The sequence below is a fragment of the Canis lupus genome, chromosome 12 (genome assembly GCF_003254725.2).
Source record: "Canis lupus dingo isolate Sandy chromosome 12, ASM325472v2, whole genome shotgun sequence".
NCBI classification, from domain to species: Eukaryota; Metazoa; Chordata; class Mammalia; order Carnivora; family Canidae; genus Canis; species Canis lupus.
In genome coordinates this window covers 64,914,584-64,931,516 of record NC_064254.1, presented here as the reverse complement: position 1 = coordinate 64,931,516, position 16,933 = coordinate 64,914,584, and the positions used below count along the sequence as shown (strand labels likewise).

The window sequence follows — 16,933 nt, the reverse complement described above, 5'->3', positions numbered from 1 at the left end:
GGGTAATCTATGGGCCTCTCATTCATGGATAATTACTCACACCACTGTCAGTAAAGCTACAGTCAAACTCTGACAGGTTAGGACTAACCCTGCCAAGATGCTAGCATTTTCTCAGTGAACAACAAAGTGGCCCCTACTGTCTTATGTATGTGCGGTAGGAATTTGAATATCAGCCATTCATTCAATTTTCAACAAATGTTATTGGAGCACCTATCTTGTGTCCAAAGTCTCCACATACCCTGAAGACCTCACTCTCTTCCATGTTGCTGTCCCTAATGATATTACACAGAGCACCTTGGCAAAGCTCATGGCCTGACTCTCAGAAACTCTATGCAACTTCCTAGTATCATGCGACCTTTGCCAATCTTACCCTAGTGCAAAAATCAGCAACGTAGAGTCCTGGGGCCAAACCGTCCCTGCTGCCTTTTTTGTAAATGAAGTTTTATTAGAATATAGCCACACCCATTTGTTTATGTATTATCTATGGCTGCTTTCCTGTGACAACAGCAGCATTCAGTAGTTCTGATGGAGACAGCACAGCCCAAAAGCCTAAACTACTACCTGGCCCTTTTTAGGAAAAGTTCGCAGACTCCTACATTAATTAATATGACTAAATGAAAATTCATCTCTCCTGTGTTTCTGCTTAGGGATTAATGGAGAAAACTTTCTGAAATTGGAGATCCTTTCTGTATCTTTGTCTTGTCATATAGAACCTTGGAGAAGCATAAAGTCAAAGTCTAGAGCAGATACAGAAAATTAAATATGTCCTTCCCTACATTTTGTTTTCAACAGATGAGTGTTTGGAGTTCCATAAAGACAGCATAAAACCACTGGTGTTCGGTTACTCTGGCTTCTAATTCCTCCAAGTTCCTATGTCTAAGACTTCCAAAGCTCAATTTTTGGCCTGTATTCCTTTGCATATTTATTTCCTGATCTGATGTGGAATTAGAGTTAAATGGGAGCTGTGTGCTTGAATTCCACGTGGCTGGCTCAGCAGGAAACTCCAGGGCAGGTTTTTTGGCATGCCAAACTCATGTTAGCCTCAGCTATGCTAATTTCTAAAGCTGTTTGCTTTGCTCAAATAAATCTTAGAGGGGAATTTGCATTTGGATGCACACCTTTTTATGCACAAATTATGTGCATGATAATTCTAGGGCATACTAAGGACTGGAAAAAAAATGAGGCATGGTGTTTACTGAATGGCTTTAGTGTGGGAGGCACTAAGCTAGGTGCTTTACATATATTTTCTCATCTCATGGCCACAGCAATCCCATAAGATGGAATTGTGATCCCTTTTACAGATGGAGAAACTGAGAAGAGAGCTTATATAACGTATCCATGTTCACAGCACTTTGTAAGTGACAAAGCCTAGATTTGAGCCCAATCTAAATCTGTCTAAATCTGAAGCCAATGTTCTTTCCACTTAGACTTACTACCTTAACAATCCCCTTTATCATCACCACTCACCCAAGCCACTGGACACACATTAGAGTATGAACCCTACATTTACAAAATTAGTCACCTTCCTCTTCCCAGTGGCCTATGCAAAGTATGCCTATGGCCCTTGGAAGATACATCTGGGTCCCTCTGCATCACAAGACAATCAACCAAAGGAGAACAGGGGCATTAAAAAGGCAAACTTTATGTGATACACAAATTATATTAGTAATTAGCAGACAAACATAATTTCAAGTGATTTTGATGGTAAATGGATTTTAACGACATATCTGAGGACCTCAAGACAAAAGGATGCTTGTACTACTAAAATGCAGTAGGTTGAGCAAGAGAATGTACCCATACTATGAAGAAAAATGTTAGTAACACTTAAGATATGGTGTAAATATATCTATAGCATAAGCCCAGGAATTGACATCTACAAATAACTTCGCTGGTTATGGAAACATAACCACACACCTACCTCCCCTCACCAAAAATAGAAACATTCCCTTTGGTAAGTTATAGTAAGTATTGCCATCAAAACTCACTGTTTATCATTGTTCAACTCAACATACAGAAAAATAACCAGTGTAGCAATGAAGCATTCTTGCATAATTCCAACACTTCATAGCAAGCCAGGTACAATATTATTGAACTTCTTTCTCTGTATGGAACACAGCTATACCCTAGCTCACACTATCACATTATGCTCAGCCCACTGCCAACCAGCTTCATACACTGCCATCTGATTTTCTGGAAATATTAAAGAACTGATTACATTTGCATGCAAGTGAAATTCAGACATCCATTTTTCTTTAAAGCTCTCAAAGAGAGTTTTCCAGGAATTAGAAAGAACTCTGTGGTAGAGGTGGATAATCTAGGTTATTTCTAAGAAGGGCAGCCCGCTCAGGAGACCTGGCCCTCACAACACCGCCACACAGTTCAATCTGTTGCCATATAAAATTATTTCATTTAAAAAAAAAATTCTTAACATACGATTTCAGAGAAGGAAAATAACTTTTTTTGTAGGCAGTGGTAGGAAAAATTCATTCAGTTGGAAGTAGATTGGAGACTTTGCCTAAGTCTGCCTGACAGAGTAATACTACTTTAAATAACACATGCACTAACATCTCTTGTCTACAAAGTTCCTAAAACAGTCTTTTCCAAAGTTAACTTGAACATTTAATAATTCTTTATAAGATAATTACAACTTTCTATGAATAGTTCTCATTGGAAACCCCAGTAGCGACTTACCTGCTGGTGGCTTTATGAAAGGTGGAGGAATTAAAGGTACTATAATGGGCACATTGCCATGATCCTTGGACCCTGCAGGTGAGTCACTGAGTCCATTTCCTGTGGCAAGCCCTGAATAGCCTGTGCTTATATTGTATGGTGAGATAACACTGTCCTCAGGTAATTTTGGTTTTGGCAAAGAATTTTCTGTAAAAGAAAAAAAAAATCACATTCAATACTACAAAAGGACTTGATTTCCTCAAGACCACATTTTCTCAAGTAAAACGGCTATGTAACAAAACAAATTTTTCCTTGCAAATCTTAAAACACTTTACCAGAACTCCACAGACCATCCTGGACCTTTCCAGTCTTGTTACCATAAATTTCCAGTGGGCTCCTTTATAATTTGTTCCACTATATAGCTAACATCTCAATTGTATCATGGTGATGAATCTTAGCACTGTGAAAGCCCATAGAAAATTGAGAGGCAATTAACCTTTTCCGTGTACAAAGTGATATATAGCACAGGCATCACCCTCTGGCTACAAGGCAGGGGGGGAGCTAAAAGCATGCCTCTCCAGCCCTATAACTAGGTCCCACTGTATTAAAAAGTTTGGTCATAATATAATCAAAAGAACCAATGAGAAAGAAGCAGATTATTAGAAAGAAAACTTCGTTCCACAGGGTAAACTCCTTAAATTAACCCATTAATATCCATTAAATATTAACAAAAATGGAAATAAAGAAAACTTACAATGATAGGAACTTTGTGAATTTTATCCTTGCATGTGAATCACTTAAAAAAAAAATTCAACCATGGAAAACAACTTTTTCCCTCTAGTAGCATATCCTGGCACTCTCTCCATGTTCCCCAGAGGCAAAGATTATTACCTAGACCAAGTATTATACGAGCTATTAGTTTATAGAATATAAACTCATGACTTGCATTTTTCATTTACAATGAAACTGATGATACTATCTCTGTAACATGATGTGTACAATTTCATAGAGGGCTTAACATGAAATTTGTCACGTACGTTCAATTCCACAGGCCTGAAGGACAGCTCATTTACATTTTGTTGCTTGGCATAAAAGAAGGAAAGGCACTATCTTAGAGACTGGGAATAAAATGCACAAGCGGGTAGTTTATGCCAACAGATTTTGAATGCAGTGCAAATACTCATCAAATTGCCAATGACAATGCACAATGAATTTTACCATTTTACTGAAGTTCGCCAAATGGATTGCTTCTTTACAATACTCTTTTTCTTTGACGAACAAACTCTCCAAATTTAGGTTCATAAACTCAGAATCCATATCAACACCCACCAATGGTTCTAGGCTTCCCTCATGAGATATCTGACACTGCTCTTTGCTGATAGAATCAGTGTTAATTCCACTTTGTCAAGTCTCTAATTTCTACTCTTTAGCTGGACTCTGATGAAAATTCTTATAAAATAATGTAGGATCCAATCATGCACTAGTCCCTTACTCCTCCTACCCTTACCTAAGGCTGGGGGGCAGGAGGGACTTTGAACACAAAACAGAAATAGGGCTTTCCTTTAGAATTCCCACCAAAAAAGGAGGAAGGGGGGATTACCAAACTAATCACAATTCTCTTTTACAGTCTAAAAATCCAAACCCAGTGTTTCACTTAATAGAATGCACCAGTCCCCAACAACTAATGTGTCAAAGACTCCAGGAAACGAGGAGAAGACCTTGGCAAACACTGTCCCTTTCTATAAATCTGTGGGTAGGACCGTAACCCCTAAGGTCCCTAGCCCTTGCTAGCTAGCTCTCCCATTGCTGGAAAGAGATTAAGCTGTGTCTATTTTTGTTTTATGTTGTGCTCTTATATTCCGTGGAATTCTGCCTATGGGAAAGCACTACTGGGGATGTACATTTAAATCAACCATTGGCATAATCAACAAAATGAGCCCCAAAGCAACTCAATTCTGGCAGGTTGAGATAGTTAATCCTTCTTTGCATGAACAAAGGGACATTAAATGTCATTACCTTTGAGAACAGAAATGTGCTGGCGGCTCTCTCCATCTGTAGGGTAGCTCCTGAATTCAATATCTTCACCATCTTTCAATTCAACCTTATCATAGCCATACCAGCCAAGGAGTTCATTCATAGTGTTTTCTGCAAAGTTCTGAAAGAGAAGCATAGGCTTCTTTTTTATGTAATCAATAACTATTTGAAAAGAATGCATAAATCGAATTTTATTTGCACTACCCATTTACTGCCAGACCTACCCCACCTCCCCTAGAGCCGTGTTCATTTTTCAAATCACGTTCAAAAACTGTAATGCATTTAAATCTCAGGATGACGCATCCAATTATGACAGGTCTTCGACATTTGCAATTTAAAGATAATAAGAAGAAAAGATATTTGTCAGGTTTGCTTACAAACAGGAAGTCATATTTCAGAACACTGCAAAGTCTATATCCCACACTAGCACAAAAATATTGAAAGGTAAAGCACAAAAGCAGCTAAGAAAATATTTTGAAAATGAAAACAATCGACCCTTTTGTGTTTCCGATTAATCTAAATTAGAATTGCTTTCTGATTCAGGTATTGTTGTTTTAACATGACTCTTATCTCAGATAAAGCAAAATCTCAGCAAATAAATAATTTCTCAGTTGTCAAGGCTACAAGGGTTTCCCTTTTTAATTTTCCCTTTTGCAAGTGTATACTTTAAAAATCAATGCATAATTTGCTTTACAAATTTCACTAGTGACAGATTCTTTCTCCATAAAAATCAAAGGTCACTAGGGCACCTGGGTGGCTCAGTGGTTGAGCATCTGCCTTTGGCTCAGGGCATGATCCCTGGGTTCTGGGATCGAGTCCCACATCAGACTCCTCGCAGGGAGCCTGCTTCTGCCTGGTCTCTGTCTCTCTCTTTGTGTCTCTCAAGAACAAATAATTAAAATCTTAAAAAAAAAAAAAAAATCAGAGGTCACTATGATTGTCTTCTGACAAGTAACATAAAAAGTACCAAATAACTTTAAGGTTAAAAATCAGTCCAGGTTTTGGATAATACCTGAAAACACTTTATGAACTATAAATCAATATATAAATGTAAGGTATTGTTATTGTTGTTATTATAGATAGCAAACTGTGAAAATAATGGGAATAGCTGGACAGCTTTAAGGCATTAAAATCAGGTGAACTTATCAACTGCTATATCTGGAAACAGGATCTGAAGCTGTATTAATAATCTTAATGCTTGCATGTGCCTTAAAATATCTCTGAGAAATAGAGTAGAGTGGTAGTCACCAGAAGTTCGGGGGTGAGGGAAATGGGGAGATATTAGTCCAAGGGTACAAATTTCTAGTTATTAGATTAACAAGTTTGGAGATAAGAGATACAGCATGATGATTATATATAATAATACTGTATCATATACTCAAATGTTACTAAGACAGTAGATCTTAAATGTTCTCACCACAAAAAAGAAGTGGTAACCGTAACAGGATGGAGGTGGTAGCTAGTGCCATACTGGTAACCATTTTGCAATATATAAATACATCAAATCAACGCATTATACATCAGAAACTTACACAATGTTATGTGTCAATTATATCTTAATAAAGCTGGGGAAAATTTTTAAAAAATAAAAAGAAGGGCCCTATGTTACAGAATATGGGCTTAATAAATATTGATGAATTTATCGTTGTTGTTGTTTTTTTAAAAATCTCTATCTGGCAAGGGATCCTGAGCTTCCTAGACTTCCTAGAAAAATCATATATTCTAACCTTCTCTGTGGCTCAAAGAGCCTTTTCTCATTCTCCCTAGAAGCTGTCATTTCCGAATTACACTGGGATGTATAATTTATATACCTGAAACAAAGCACCCAGGCTAAACCAAGAGCGTGCATGGCCTCAACGTGTGAGTTCCTGTTCTCTTGAATTTCACGACTTTAGATTTCAGCAGGGGTTGCATAAAAAAGAAAAGATATTATACTACCGACTCCACAAAAACAAACCTGGCATTTCAAACCACCCACAGAATGCTAGATTCTTTGCTTAGTGCCCACTTAAGCTCAGAGCTCCAACTGGGTCTATCTGTGACGGTACAGCAATTTTAAAAAATCTAGCCGGATTGATTCAGTGCTCCATCCACAAGGCCAACAGTCAGCCATATCAAGCTTTAGTGAGGCATTTATTCTCTCTGATGGCTGGTCACATCCACATTAAATAGATATTCTTTTCATGAATGCACAAAGATGATATGATCGATATGTATAATAAGCTCAGCAACTTCTGGAATACCACTGAGGAGGACTCAGCTAAATGCTGCTCTACTCAATCAAAAGAGATCCCCTTAATGAGGCGTCAGTCTCCCCTAACACCCGATTTTTTTCACTAAGCTGAGCGCCTGGACCAGAGAATGACAGTCGCTAAGCACACAAATTGAGGCCCTCCATCAGTGGTCTGGCAGCAGAAATCTCCAAGGATAAGGATTACACCTTACATCAAAACACCAACTCCCAACAGTGTTAGAAGCCAAGTTCAAGCCATCCTATTGGTCTATATGCTATTTGCCCCAATCTCCCAGAGAACTGTGCCAACGAGACAGAAAATCTTTTGCATAGTAACTCTTGGCCACCATATCCAACTCTCTAGACTATTTGTATCAGGGCGCCTCTCTCTCCGGTTCTGTCTAACCTCTGAAGTGACACAAAAGGCTACAGATGCATAATTCATGGAACAACCTTCCAGCCAAGGATATAGATTTGTTTGTTTTAGTCCAGCTGCAAATCCATTCAGCTTTTCAGAACCAATGTCAGGGATGGAATCCAGAAGTTTCAGACAGTAGGGTAAAAACTGAAACCTTAACTGGATTATTAACATCAAATTCAGATTATTGGGGCATCTTAACTGCATCACTTAGTTTACGGTTTGTGCTGAAAACTCAGAGGCTTCATGGAACAATCAATATGAACTTGATCTATTCCATGGTTTTCAAGTTACTATAAATGTCAATGAAAATAAACTCTAAAACATTCCCTTTCTTGTCAGTGAAAATAAAAATAAACACCTTAATAGCTTTGATATATGACTGCAAAAGCAGAAAACAAAAGGCTTATAAACCTTCAAGCCATAAATCTCAAATCTTTCATGAAAGGAGAATAGGAAAAAAAGAGAAGATGAACACAAAAGTTTCCTGTAGCATGAGACATAGACTATTCTGTCTTATACACTACTGTATTCAGAAATCGAAGAACCCCAAGGAATAGATAATTTAAGATTTTTAATTGCTAGGTAGAATTTGATGCTAGATATCATATGGGCTCATTATGGTACTAAGCCAAAGGAAATGAAATGGATTTTTGCAGTTATCATCAAGAAACATAACATATTCTAGGAGAAATGAATTTAATGTTTATGACCCATAAGGGTTTTTAAATCCTTCTGGTAGAAAATTCCAGCAGTTGTTTTTTCCACTTTTTTATTATTATTATTATTACCCTTAAAAAAGGAGTTTTTTATTAAAAAAAATTATTCCAGGGCAGCCTGGGTGGCTCAACGGTTTAGCACTGCCTTCAGCCCAGGGCGTGATCCTGGAGACCCGGGATCAAGTCCCACGTCAGGCTCCCCGCATGGAGCCTGCTTCTCCTTCTGCCTGTGTCTCTGCCTCTCTCTCTCTCTCTCTCTCTCTCTCTCTCTCTCTCTCTCTCCCCTCTCTGTGTATTCTCATGAATAAATAAATAAAATCTTTAGAAAAAAGTATTCGTTTCCTACAAAAGTTTCTCATGTATGTTATGTTTTTTTAAAGCTGGTAAGAGTTAAACTGCAGAGATTTTGGAGGTAAAGACGGCCAATAATAAGACAAGTTACTGTACCAAGGGAGGTAGTGAAATTTGTTTCCCCCCAAATCTTCACCCAGCAAATGTCTAGAAACGGGGTGGGAAACTGAAGTCCCTTAAGGTCCCTCCCATAAGTAAGATTTTGTGAAATCAAAGAACTTCTTACACAAGAAATTAAGTACCTCTTGCAAAGAAATATCATTATTATCGTGACCGTACATCATAACTTTTACTGAACAGTTACTATTTCAAATATTTTATCATTGCTCCCATAAACCATCAAAATTGTGCCAGAAATTTCCATATTCTGGCATCTGAATCGCATTTTGCAGACTGCCTCTCACCCTTGGAAGTGGCACAAAAATTCTCTCTCATACCATGTGGTCCAATTTGGGTTTGGAAAATAGGTCACTATAATTATAATGATAATGTCTAACACTCTTACAGCACTTTACAGTGTTTCCACATCCTTTAACTCTCTTCTTCCTTTCAATAACCCTGTAAGTTGGGTATTTGATTTCCACAATAAACTTCTGGTGAACCTATATGATACCCTCATTTTACAACAGAAAATGAGAGCATCCAGAAGGTAAATGACAGGCATGAGACATCACCCAATAAAGTCAGAAGAAAAACACTGATCTTCTGATTCTTGTACCAGTGCTCTTTCTATAATCAATTCCACCAATGTGTCAGCAATTTCAAAGAAACTACATTATTGTGGCAACCAAAGAGTTGCAAAGAAATCATACTACACAGGATGTCAACCTCACATATAAAGAGCTTTCCCACTAGGGTCTCTATCTACCTATGTTAAAACTTCACTTTACTTGCTCTTGGATTTGATCACTGGCCTCCATTCTGCTTAATTATTTGTACTGTTGGGGAGGTGATGTTCAAAATTCACTGTTAAAATGTAATATTCCCATTTTATAATTTTTGAGGCATTGCATCTGATTCTGATTGCTTTGTACTTTTATTTAAGATTTTATATACTTCTTTAGAGAGGTTGCATTAGCAGGAGGAGGGGCAGAGGGAGAGAAACGGACACCTCATGGAGCAGAGAGCTGACATGGGGGGCTCCATCTCACAACCCTGAGATCCTGACCTGAGCCAAAATCAAGAGTCAGACGCTAAACTGACTGAGCCACCCAGAAGCCTCTAATTGCTTTGTACTTTTAATATCTACCCCTATACTTCTTCCTTGCCCTCTCCAATCCCTCTCTCTCACTTCCAGAGCTCCTAAGGAAAAAAGACATTCCTAACATTCAGTTTGAAAGCATGAGCTCTTCCTAGAATTAAAAAAAAAAAAAAATAGGTCACAGAAGATGATGGAAAGGCTGGAAATTTTACAATTTCCCCATTCCTTCTGAGTTCTTTTGATATTGGCAAAACTTATTTTTATTGAAACTTAATTCCCAGGACATTCATTAGATTCTCTCCTTATTTGCCTGGAGGTACTGTACAAATGTCAAAGTTCAGTCTAAATGATTTTTCATTGAGCATTTTACTGGTAAAAAAGAGTTGATTTCAAGACACTTGGAAAATTGCAATAATTACAAATTCTCACAATACTTCTGAAACGCAAGCGCTTCAAAGTCTTCAAAAAGGACTAATGATTTTATTGTGAAAACACCAAACAGATTTTAAAATATAGGTAGGTACCAGGGCGCCTGGGTGGCACAGTTAAGCGTCCGACTCCTGGTCTCTACAGGAGTCATGATGGTATTGAACCCCCAGTCATGCTCAGTGCAGAGTTGGTTTAGGATTCTCTTTCCCTCTCCTTCTGCCCCTCCCTCAAACACTTGTGCTCATTGCTCCCCCCCCCCAATCAAAAAATAAATCTTTAGGGAAGCCTGGGTGGCTCAGTGGTTGAGCATCTGCCTTCAGCTCAGGGTGTGATCCCGGGGCCCTGGGATTGAGTCTTGCGTCGAGCTCCCCATAGGGAGCCTGCTTCTCCCTCTGCCTATGTCTCTGCCTCTCTGTCTCCTATGAATAAATAAATAAAATCTTTAAAAAATAAATTCATAATTAATCTTTAAAACATAGGTAGGTTAAAATATAGGTCAGTATCACTGATTTCTTTCTTACCAGTCCTCATAAAACTGAATGATGACATGTTTTCAACTTTGTATCCTAACCAAGAGAGCAGAAAGTTTTTCAGAGAGCTCCCAATCATTCATTCAAATGAGGGAAAAGCCCTGTCCTCTCTCGCCCCACAATCATAATTCCAATTTTCTCTCCAAGTCCTGGTTTTAGTATTGTTGCCTTCCCAAATATACCTTAAGGTACCTGAGGGCAGAAACCTTTTATTTCCCCCATGCCTCACTAGGACAATGCCTAGCACTTGGAATATACTCAGTCAATGTGCTAGTACATTTGGTTCGCAAATATTTTTTAAGTGCGTGAATACAGAGAAACGATCAAACAAATTTCAGGGAAACTGATTCTCATAATAAATATGTACAAGTTGGGATCCCTGGGTGGCGCAGCGGTTTAGCGCCTGCCTTTGGCCCAGGGCGCAATCCTGGAGACCCGGGATCGAATCCCACGTCGGGCTCCAGGTGCATGGAGCCTGCTTCTCCCTCTGCCTGTGTCTCTGCCTCTATCTCTCTCTCTGTGTGACTATCATAAATAAATAAAATAAAATAAAATAAAATAAAATAAAATAAGTACAAGTTAAAAGAACTGTAATATCCAGTGTTAATAAGCAGCCTCCTAGTATTGGAAATTCCATACAAATTTTAGAAAAGGTTATTTGACTGCATGCAGTAAAAGTCTTTGAAAATGTACATACCCTTTGATTCAGCGATTTTATTTCTCAGCACTGAAGGAACTATTCTAAGGAGATGTGTGCAAAAATATGCATGTTCAGGAATGTTTATCTTGGTGTTTTTTTCTTAGAAACAAACTATATGCCAAACAATAGAAATCTGGTTAAATAAATTACAGTTTAGTCAGGGAATGACTAAAATGGAATACTATTTTGCCACTAAAATATATACTGTAGATAAATTTTTACTGCCATGAAAAGCTATTAACAATATATTAAGTTTTTAAAGGAAGGTTAGAAAAAAAAAAAAGGAAGGTTAGTATATTAGAAGACCATTTTTGTTTTAAAAAAAACTATATCACACATAGAAAAGGGCATTAAAAGACATATATCAAAATGTTGATAGTAACTGTGTCTGGGTGGGAAAATTATAGGCTTTGTTTTTCTTTTAGCTTATTTGTATTGCTTCCTCAACCACTTCTATTGTGTCCACGTATCCTTATAAAAATTAAAAAATCATTTTAATTAGAAATTAATTAACACATAGTCTTCTTAAAGACAACCATGTCAGCCACATTCACAGTCCTAATGACAATAAAAAGGATCTGCCAGTTACACGACTTAACTTCAAAACATTCTGACACATTGTCCATGAAAGTGAAGCCTATGAGCAATACTTTCAAAGGAAAAGGAAACCCCCAATCCTAAACAATTTACCAAAAAAAAAAAATGCTAGTATCTCTGCTGGTTAAGATTATGAACGATAGATTGATGGTTATTTTTGGAAAATATTTTACCTCCCTTTTCACCTCCATGTGTTCCGAGGTAGATTTCTATCAAGCGGCCACGAATGCGCTAATTGAGATTTTAAAAGGGGGTGAGAGAGCAATCTGCAGAAAAGAGGTGGTTTCTTTTGCCGAACTTGATTAGAAGTCAATTTCTAGCTCTATCCCCACATCTGGCCTAAGGTTGAGGCTAAGTCATCTGTCTTAACACAGACCCTTATGAGTCTAGAGTTCCGAAGGAAGGTCGGAAGGCAAAACTTATATAGTGCAAAAGAAATACTGGAAGAGCTTTTTACAGGTTACAAAGTATTTCCACATTCATGATCCCACTGATCAGATGGTATCCTAAGGACGAGCCACACCCCACAGATGACCCATTAGAAGGCTATCCACATGCATGGAATGATAAGAGCAGCTAGATTTGTACTAGATTTGTACCCATGGAGCCCCGATGTTTTTACCTGAATTACAGCCTTTTAGCTTGAAATCTTTTAGAGATGGACACTGCACTCCATTTGGATCATTTTGCAGCATTGTTCTCAGCCACACCACCATGATTACAACGCAGTCGTAAGGGCAGAAGGCACATGGTAACGCTAAAATCCAGCTCTGGCCTGGAGCAGGCCTGAGGAGAAAGTCTTGTTTGTTCTCTCATTGATATATTCTAAACGGGATGGCTGTCTAACTGGCATATGGAACCAAAATTGTGTGTTTCCACATATAAACCACATATAAACCTATGTTGCTTTACTGTCTTATTGTGACATAGAGCAGACAATTATGTCCCCACATATCAATCTGTGCCCAGGACATCAAATGTCCTAAAGAAGGTCAAACGCTGTGAAATTGTGGATTCCAGCCCTGAGGCTAACATTGTGGCAAGCGAGGCAGGTGTGCAGCTCTGTGCAGCTGTGTCCAATCACAGCTGCGCAGAACTGCCCTAAAAATCACCAGGACTTGTTACATTGTTTTTCTGTCCCTGCCAAAGCCACTGGCCTTAAAACAGGACAGAGTTCCACAACCCTTTGGTTATATAAGAGATACTAATACCTATCAGTCTACAGATCCTAAAATATACATTCAGCAAATCTCACTCACCACATTCTTTCATGTCTGTTTACATGTTTCAACTGGCACCATCAAAAACAAAGTATTTTTTTCCTCTCATCCTACCCAGTACTATCCCTTCTCTTTTAGGAAAATATTCAATAATCTTATTAGCTGGAGAGTATAAGTGTGGCTGACTTCCCATTCCACAAGAGGAAGTCTGAGACTTCAGAGCTTTTTAAATGTTCTGCTCTCTACTACTTCTAATAATTTTTTTTATTTTTTTAAAGAGAGACAGACACGTAAAGACTCTTAATGAAAAAGACACTTACCTAGAAGGTACAAAAAGTATGGTCACCTTAAAATGACACTAGCTCTCCCTACAACTCTCCTTTTTTCAGACAATCACTTGTGCTCACTGATATTTGCCCCTTTTTTTGAGGCCGTTTTTGACTTTCCTTTAAAAACTCTGTTACCTCTTGGTTTCTATGAGTCTGTCTTTCACACAAGGAGAGTAGGGCTTGGCTTCCCAGAGCAGTGCTTGGCAAGCACAGAGGCAGGAAACGCAGAAGGGAATGAGTCTGTCAGACTCATTTTCTTCTAGTTCAAATGTTTATTTCAGATTCAGGAGGAAGTGGAGTGGTTCCTTTCCATTTCCTCGTCTCTGGAACCTGCGAGTTGTATAAGGCTTGGAGAATCTTGCTCTGTCGCACTCACAGGTTCCCGGACGGAGAAAGAGACTCTTTTCAGAAAACCCTGGTTTGAACTGAGCAGAATTCATAGCTCTCCATGCGCCCTCCCGCCCCCACTATCTCTTAATGGGTTTGGACTGGAGCCCTGAGCAGGACAACGGAGAGCAACGTGGAGGACAGAGCTGGTGGGCCCAGGAATACCCTACCCCAGCTTCCAAGGAGTAAGGACCATGTCCCAGCTGACAGTAGTCCCCAGCCCTGCCACGTGGCACACCTGAGGCCACCACTTGGCAGAGAGGTCTGACATAATTTGTGAATTATGTCCTGAGCCCACTTTCTAGGTTCCTGAGATTTAACTGTGTCTGACATCAGGATGGAGTTTCAGAGCAAAACCTAAAATATACCTGTTTTAGGAATGAGCTGATTTCAACCTTGAACATGCTGACTTTTCCAGGCTGTGATTTCTCTCTCTCTCTCTTTTTTTCTTAATGGAAACCTATTTATCTCACTGCACTCACCAGCTTGGCTCTGCAACTTGTTTTATTGTCTATGCAGTTGACACAGGTCATTTTCAATGCCAAATGGAGACCATCAGAAACCAAATTAGCAAATCTTGTGGTGAGTTTACTACTAAACTCTAACAGATGTGCGTGACTCTAACTCTAGGCATCAGGACTGAAGCATAATTTTAGGTACAAATTACTTACCGGGAATATTTATAGACAGAAAAGTTCTTCAGTGAAGGAGACCCTAAGACATTTAACATGGATTATCCTGTAGTTTAACAATTGATAAAGAGGTAACATTGTAAATGCATTAATTATGGTTTGTTTAGGAAAGTTTCCAGGGCAGAGTGCTTGATCTAATCACACTGGTTTTGTTAAAGCACTTTCAGAGATAAAAATCTGACTCATTATCTCTACTCATAGTGTAGGCTTTTTGAGTTGCATTACTCTTTGGTAGCCACTAATCATATTCACTAAGGTCTATGTGTGCAGAAATACATACCCTTAGGTACAACTATATTTACACATAACACATATTTGCATTTATGCACTCTATAGTACAAACCAGTTTTTATATTATATCTGCCATGCTCTAGATGAACTCCTGAAATGAATTAGCCCTTCTATACGTTCGGAGTCCCTCCTAAGATCCATTTATTATGATACGTATTAGCTAATGGTATACTGAAGACTAATATGTCTTCATTAGATACAATCACAGTATTCACTTTAGAAACCAAAAATAGTCAAAATGTAAATTGCCTCACCATCTAATTTTTTTTTTTAAACCGTCTCTACTGGTCACCAATTAAATAATGCATACTTATTGTAAATACAGCAAAGTAAGAAGGCTCCTTAATCAAGAAAAACCAGGATGAAGGAGGAAGAAGAAAAGGAAAGATAAGGAAACATTGTAAAGGTCGTAATGAGACAAGCATTTCTACTTGAAGATATTTTCACTACACTATAAGCAAGCTATGCCAAGTCATGTACTTTTCACACACAAAATTATATTGTATCAAATTTAAATTTGTTACAACTGCCATGCACATTAAACCAGTGATAACGAAAATGTAACTCAATATCTGATCTAGTGAAACAGCCACCAACATTAGCTCGCAGCCACATGAAGACAATCTCCAATGCCATTACTGGTGTCAGCTAAACCTCAGCCAGTTTGTCTTCTCCAGCCGTTTTTAAATAAATATGTAAGTATCTCAATCAGGAGATCTTGGAGAAAGCCTCATGATGAGGTGATTCTGTTGCTCATTCTCAGTGCCCTGCATTTGCTGTACTTAAAATAGACACTTGTACCAATGTCCTTTCTATTACCCGAAGGGGAAAAAAAAAAAAATCACATACACACCAGTCCTTTTTCTTTCAGCTCACAGAGAAGCAACTTGATCCAACCAGTGTTGAAACCTGAGTAGGTCACTGTACACCATGATAAAATTCCCTAATCCCTGAGCCAAATCTCCCTTAGGGGGGCCTCCTCCTGATTCTCCACTTCCCAGGCTGACTTTTCCATTCGCTCTCTCCTCTTTCCCCCTTTCATTTCCCCTACCTTCAAGCCTTGATATGTGATCCTCGGTGGGGGTTCAGGTTTCCGTTTTTACAGCTTAGGCCGTGCTAGCTGTATACATTCCTTTCTTTCTGCCGGGCAGTGATTACTTACCAGGGTTTAGTTTACACTGGTCCAGATGAAAGCCGTTCAGATGAAGGCAAACACAGCCAGGCAGCTCCAGCGGCACCGATATGAAGCTGCACAAGGCCACATTGTGTTCTCGGTGACATTTTGTTGCACATATTTTAATACAGGGCAACCAACTTGTTATGTCACTCTACGCTTCAGGTTCGGGGTAATAATACAATGAGGCTCGAGGAGGGGTTTATTGATGTGGTTATTAATATTAAAACCCAAAAAATATTAATGAGTTCAAAATGACCCTTCCGACCGTTTGACTTTGAGAAATTACTTTTCAGATGAGGACTCTGGGTGCTATTATATCAGAGGAATATCTACAAAACAATTCCTCTAGTAGAGGGAATTCATGCATATTGGCATGGTGTGCACTGACATGTCTGAAGATTTCCGCCGGGATCTCTCGTACGTTGGTCCAAACCAGACAGAAAATCCCAGTCCTCCAGGCAACCGAATTATTTGCTGCGTACAACTTCTTTTTTAACACTACACTCTGCACAGAAACGATGAGGGCTAAAACTTCAAATGGTAGGTGGTGATTTGGAAGAAAAATAACATTTTAAAAAAAGAGGAAATTCTGTGCACGAAGGTTAATTCCATACTTAGTCCTGCAGCATTGGCTAAAAATTGTGTAATTTTTCCCCTTCACACAATGTTGTTTTTGTTTCTTCCTCACCAGTTCAGACAAACATCTGTTATACTGTAGAAGGACAACTATCTCCCAAACCACGGAGTGCGCCCGCAGCCAAAGTCAACAACGCGAGCCCCAAGCATTGAGCACAGTCAGCCTTTATATCCAGCCGGGATAACATTTCACATGTTTTGATTAAAATTAGCTAATTTGTAATTCTAGAACCTATGAAACTTAAAAGCTGCCATCCATATAGATCACATTAGGCAGTGCTTTAAAGGGCCAGTGCACACGGTGATTTCCTAGTGGCTT

At 38.7% G+C, this 16,933-nt stretch overlaps 1 protein-coding gene across 7 annotated transcripts in view; it reads right to left on the bottom strand.

Annotated features, from left to right (window-relative positions):
- LOC112658709 (sine oculis binding protein homolog) overlaps positions 1-16,933 on the bottom strand; it is a 162,624-nt gene that overhangs the window by 143,609 nt on the left and 2,082 nt on the right. For 6 of the 7 annotated variants that reach the window (XM_049092434.1, XM_049092437.1, XM_035697997.2 and 3 more), the window contains exons 2-3: positions 4,687-4,825; positions 2,692-2,877 (exon numbers count right to left, since the gene is read on the bottom strand). In XM_049092434.1, the coding sequence (XP_048948391.1) occupies positions 2,692-2,877; positions 4,687-4,825 (325 nt within the window). Of the gene's footprint in view, positions 1-2,691; positions 2,878-4,686; positions 4,826-15,852; positions 15,978-16,933 lie in introns of those variants that run through there. The other variant, XM_049092438.1, reaches the window with a different exon arrangement.